General features: G+C 37.5%; 1 protein-coding gene across 4 annotated transcripts; it reads left to right on the top strand.

Annotated features, from left to right (window-relative positions):
• Window positions 1-228: 228 nt before the first annotated feature.
• On the top strand, window positions 229-5,101 carry LOC110895730 (probable ubiquitin-conjugating enzyme E2 23). Of its 4 annotated transcripts, none has more exons than XM_022143068.2 (9): window positions 229-362; window positions 578-615; window positions 776-2,548; window positions 2,665-2,808; window positions 3,015-3,416; window positions 3,493-3,562; window positions 3,646-3,785; window positions 3,921-4,232; window positions 4,564-5,101. In XM_022143068.2, exons 3-9 carry the CDS (start codon window positions 776-778, stop codon window positions 4,816-4,818), a joined length of 3,096 nt encoding a protein of 1,031 aa, XP_021998760.1. In that variant the 5' UTR covers window positions 229-362; window positions 578-615; the 3' UTR covers window positions 4,819-5,101. The 4 variants fall into 4 exon arrangements, with proteins under 4 accessions (XP_021998760.1, XP_021998758.1, XP_035837019.1 ...); XM_022143066.2 differs by having other exon boundaries at window positions 3,000-3,416; XM_035981126.1 differs by having other exon boundaries at window positions 252-358.
• Window positions 5,102-5,343: the final 242 nt, after the last annotated feature.

Genomic DNA, 5,343 nt, shown 5'->3' with positions numbered 1-5,343 from the left:
GTGGGCCATATTCTTTATATATATATTTTTTGTTTCTTTTAATTGTTCAAGGGTAATATAGTCATTTCATACACAGTTAACTGAGAAATTTAACAGAAGTTAGGTCAGGGACCAACTGAGTTCATTTTTGACAACTTTTGGGACCACGCGTGTAATTAGTAAACCATTAGGAACAAGTATGAAAATTTTGCAAAGCACCGGGACCAACCAATCATTTAACTCTTTGGTAATTTTCCCAAACAAGAGTGTTGCGTTGCGTTGTTTATACACACCCTCACCGCATTTCTTTAGCTTCTTCTTGGACGTCTGGTCTTTCTACGAATACTAGTTGTTGTTGAAAATCAAGAGGAATACTTGCGTAGGTACAGATTCTTGATTCTATTCGTTGCGTTGAAGGAAATAGATGTCCGTTTGCGTGCGTCGCTTAATTATTCGTATTTACAGATTTTCAATTAATTTGGAGCTGGAACGACCCATCTCTTGTCGTTGTTATAGACTATGTGTTTATGTTGTTAGATTCATAATCTGAACAGATTTCCTTGTTACTGACTATTATACTATGTGTTTTTGTTGTTAGATTCATAATCTGAAAAGCATCCGCCCCAATTGAACAAGGTAATTGCCTTTCGGATTCGTTAAATTTTCCATATGAAATCAATTCGTATTTCAAACCAACCATTTGTTATTGATGAATAGACATCCAATTTGAACTAATAATTTCATGTCCATTGCTTTCTTTACACATCAACATCTCTTTTCTTCTCTGACCTTTCAGATGGAATCTAATGCAAATGAAAATTCCAAACCTAATGATGATCCAAATGAAGTCAAGATAGAGGAAAATGGCAGCAGGGCATCCTCATATATTTACAGACAAGATGTTGTAAAGAGCAAAGCTGACGCCAAGACCGGGATAGTAACCGAAGTTGCAGGCGATTCTGAATCAGATAGCAGCACTGATGATGATGATGATGACGATGATGAAGACATTGATATGGCGGCAGGGCCCAATGAGGTAGATAATAAAGATTTACATGAAAATGTTACTGAAAATACAGATAATGATGATGACGATGATGACGACGACGATGAAAGCACCCCCCTTCCAGCCGACCATGTTAGAGTGCTTTGGTTGGATGAATCAGAGACAACCCAAAGTCTTGATGATGTCATCGTGGTTGACCGTGCTTTTTTGCACGGAGATTATGTTGCTGCTGCTTCTAATGCAACCGGGCAAGTGGGTGTTGTCGTTGATGTCAATATAACTGTTGATTTATCTACTATTGATGGCAAGTTAATTAACCATGTTTCTTCTAAAGATTTAAAGCGTGTGAGAGATTTTCAAGTGGGTGATTATGTAGTTCTTGGTCCATGGCTCGGTAGAATCGATGATGTATTAGATAATGTGACGGTTATGTTTGATGATGCTTCTGTTTGTAAAGTTTTGAAAGCTGACCCGTTACGTCTCAAACCAGTTGGGAAGAATCTTCTAGAAGATGCACGTTATCCTTATTATCCAGGTCAAAGGGTAAAGGCAAGCTCTTCATCTGTTTTCAAGAATTCTAGATGGCTATCAGGCCTATGGAAAGCTTCAAGGTTGGAAGGAACTGTAACAAATGTTACAGCGGGTTCGGCTTTTGTTTATTGGATAGCTTCTGCAGGTTATGGGCCCGATTCCTCAATAACGCCATCTGAAGAGCAAAACCCTAAAAACTTAAGGTTACTAGCATGCTTTTCACATGCAAATTGGCAACTTGGTGACTGGTGTCTTCTTCCGTCACTCAAACCATTATCTACAGTTTCTCATGGCAAGACTTCGTTAGACAAGTCTGAGAGTGATTCAGAAGTGGGTCATGAGGAGACGAAATCTGACCTTTCTGTTGAACCCAGCAGCAGCTCATTGGCTGGCTCAAAAGGATCAGTCCATGAAACTTGGCCCCTGCACAGGAAAAAGTTTAGGAAAGTTGTTGTGAAGAGGGATAAAAAGTCACGAAAAAAAGAGGAACATTTTGAAAAAGCCCTTCAAATTACTAGTACAAAAACCAGAGTTGATGTAGCATGGCAGGATGGAAATATACAACGCGGATTGGATTCAATCTCCTTGATACCAATTGAAAACCCTGGAGATCATGAATTTGTGGCTGAACAATATGTGGTGGAGAAACCTAGTGATGGAAATGATGATGATAGTGGTGACGTTAGTCGCGTGGGAGTTGTTAAAAGTGTTAACGCAAAAGAACGGACAGCTTGTGTGAGATGGTTAAAGTCAGTTGCTAGAGCAGAAGATCCTAAGGAATTTGATAAGGAGGAAATTGTGAGTGTTTATGAGCTTGAAGGCCACCAAGACTATGATTACTGTTATGGGGATGTAGTTGTTCGTTTGCCATCATCGCATGAAGCTGCTGATGTGGCAGAGTATGAGGTCAAAGGAGATGGTGCCAAGAATGAAGGTTGTACCAACTTTTCTGACCTCTCTTGGGTTGGAAATATCACAGGACTAAGAAATGGTGATATTGAAGTCACTTGGGCTGACGGGATGGTATCCATGGTATGCTTCGTTGTCTCATAACTAAATGATTGGGTTATTTTGCTCATTTTATGTAATTTTTTTTTTCTAAATACTTCCCTGTAAGCTTATTTATATGATCTTTTGTGTGGGACCAGGTTGGTCCACAAGCGATATATGTCGTTGGTCGTGATGACGATGATGATGACTCAGTTGGTGGTGGAAGTGAAGCAAGTGATGATGCAGCAAGTTGGGAAACAGTTGAGGATACTGAAATGGATAGCCTTCAGATGGCACTAGAGGTAAATGTTTATATTTTCAATGCTGTTGATTCCATGTATATGTTATATTCTTCTCACAAGCAGGAAGTCTATATTCAATGGTATTTGATATGCTATAACAACATATCTTTAGTTTGGCATGCTACCTTTTTCTTCTGAAGCTTTTATCTTGACGGTTTTTTCTTCACGTTGGTTAAATTGAAAAAAAAAAGAACATTTTCGTTCAGGATCTTGGGATGCAAAATGCCTCTGCCATGAGTCTTGATGGGGAGGAGCATACGACAGAAAACGTCCAAACAAATGGTGCACTTTCTATACCCCTGGCGGCTCTAGGGTTCATGACAAGATTGGCCAGTGGAATTTTTTCTAGGGGTCAAAGAAGTACAGATGATTCAAGTGTAAATTCTGGCGGTGATAATGAAGTATTGCCACATAATTTGTCTGATTCTAGTGCAGTTCAAACACCAATTTGCGGTATAAAAGAAGAAGATGGTGTTGTTGAGGAATCGGATGCAACTGCAGAGCTATTAAGTGAATCTTCAAGATCTGAGGTTGGCAGTTCCAGATTCAAAGGATTTGATATTGTTAAAGATCCTCTCGATCATTATTATCTTGGTGCCAATGCGCAGGTGAGTTTATATAATTGTGAATCTTTCAGTTCAGTTAAATAAATGCTTGTTACACCACATGTTTGATTAATTGCAGAATAATGCTGGTAGGAGATGGCTTAAGAAAGTCCAACAAGATTGGAATATCCTTAAAAAGAATTTGCCGGGTATGTTCTGCATGAGTGCTCACCGATAATTGTGAGATTCCAGGTGGTTAAATAAATAAATATTCTTTTGTAATAAACAACAGATGGAATCTATGTTAGAGTTTATGAGAATAGAATGGATCTTTTGAGGGCTGTAATAGTGGGAGCATATGGAACACCTTATCAAGATGGTCTTTTCTTCTTTGATTTTCATCTGCCTCCAGAATACCCTGATGTTCCACCAGTAAGGAACCTTGTTTTTTTTTTTTTTTGGCATATTATTCAAGTGGTTGGCTTTCTGAACCAACATACATACTTACTTGTCTTTTTATTTCAAATTCAAACTCAAACTCAAACTAACCATCATTGATGGATGCAGTCAGCATATTATCATTCTGGAGGGTGGAGAATAAACCCAAACTTATACGAGGAGGGAAAAGTATGCCTTAGTCTGTTGAATACATGGACAGGAAGGGGTAATGAAGTTTGGGATCCATCATCATCAAGCATTCTTCAAGTCCTCGTCTCCCTCCAGGGGCTTGTACTTAATTCCAAACCTTATTTTAATGAAGCTGGTTATGACAAACAAGTTGGCACACCCGAAGGAGAGAAGAACTCCTTCTCCTACAATGAAAATACTTTCTTACTCAATTGCAAAACAATCATGTATCTCATCAGAAGGCCCCCCAAGGTATCGCCCGCCATCTATTCTAGAAGAATTCTTTGGATATTGATGGAACTGGAATCTAAATCCTTACATCATCTACTTCCATACTTATTCATGTTTTATTTCACTCAAAAGGTCAACTGTAAAGCCTTGTGAGTTGTGACTTGCCTGCCACTGGGTCACCTCTAAAATCTTAAACCTTAAGTACAAACAAACCATGAATCTATATATTCAAAACACATAACAGTAAAAATTTAATTTAATATTTTTAACCCAGAAGCGCATCCGTGTTATAACTCAGTGATGGGTATCTTATAATCACTTCAACATCTGAGAATTTTCTTATTTTAAATAGGACTTTGAAGACCTTGTGAAAGAACATTTTAGGGAGCGCGGTTATTACATCCTCAAGGCTTGTGATGCTTACATGAAAGGTTACTTAATTGGATCTCTTTCAGAAGATGCTTCAATATGTGAATCAAGCATTGCAAATGCAAATTCGGTTGGCTTCAAGCTTATGTTAGCTAAGATTGTGCCTAAGCTTTTATTAGCACTTAATGAAGTTGGAGCTGATTGTCAAGAGTTCAAGCATTTACAAGACTCAGCTTAATCACAATCCAAAAAAGTTGGACCCTTTTGAATGCTATGTACTTGGAAATGAATATTGTACATTTCGTTTTATGGTCTATTCAACACCAAATTTCCTAATTCTCACGCTAACCACAACGGAATTGTGGAATTTGTTTCCTCTTTCATTGTTTCCATTGATTCTGAATAGGCCTTGTCGGTTTCTTGTTCATTTGAATTCTTTGATAACTTTCTTCATTCAATTTTGTCGACGAAACCACTGTGTAATATGCAAATTTTATCCAAGCCTTAAATTCTTTGCTTAATATTTTCGTTTTTTAGTTACTTTTTTGTGTATACCATGCTTATTGTATGAGTAGTTTTTTTTTTCTTTCGATTTGGTTTTTGATTAAAATTTGCGTTTTGAAGTATGTTATGTTATGAGATGGTATTTGGACGTGAATATGTTTTTTTTATATGTTGTGATATATAAGATAAATCAAATACTTCTTAGAGCATTCACATCATGGGAATCAAAATCTGTGTATGAGGTTTTTAAAGTAGTATA

The sequence above is a fragment of the Helianthus annuus genome, chromosome 12, assembly GCF_002127325.2.
Source record: "Helianthus annuus cultivar XRQ/B chromosome 12, HanXRQr2.0-SUNRISE, whole genome shotgun sequence".
Taxonomy (NCBI): Eukaryota; Viridiplantae; Streptophyta; class Magnoliopsida; order Asterales; family Asteraceae; genus Helianthus; species Helianthus annuus.
This window is presented reverse-complemented; position numbering and strand designations above follow the sequence as displayed.

What these genes read in the sequence shown, in the direction of transcription:
- LOC110895730 (XM_022143066.2), top strand. Translation starts at nt 776, where the DNA reads ATGGAATCTAATGCAAATGAAAATTCCAAACCTAATGATGATCCAAAT. An exon ending in CTGACGGGATGGTATCCATG is followed by an intron (nt 2,549 to 2,664) that starts GTATGCTTCGTT and finishes GTGTGGGACCAG; the next exon opens with GTTGGTCCACAAGCGATATA. An exon ending in ATCTTGGTGCCAATGCGCAG is followed by an intron (nt 3,417 to 3,492) that starts GTGAGTTTATAT and finishes GATTAATTGCAG; the next exon opens with AATAATGCTGGTAGGAGATG.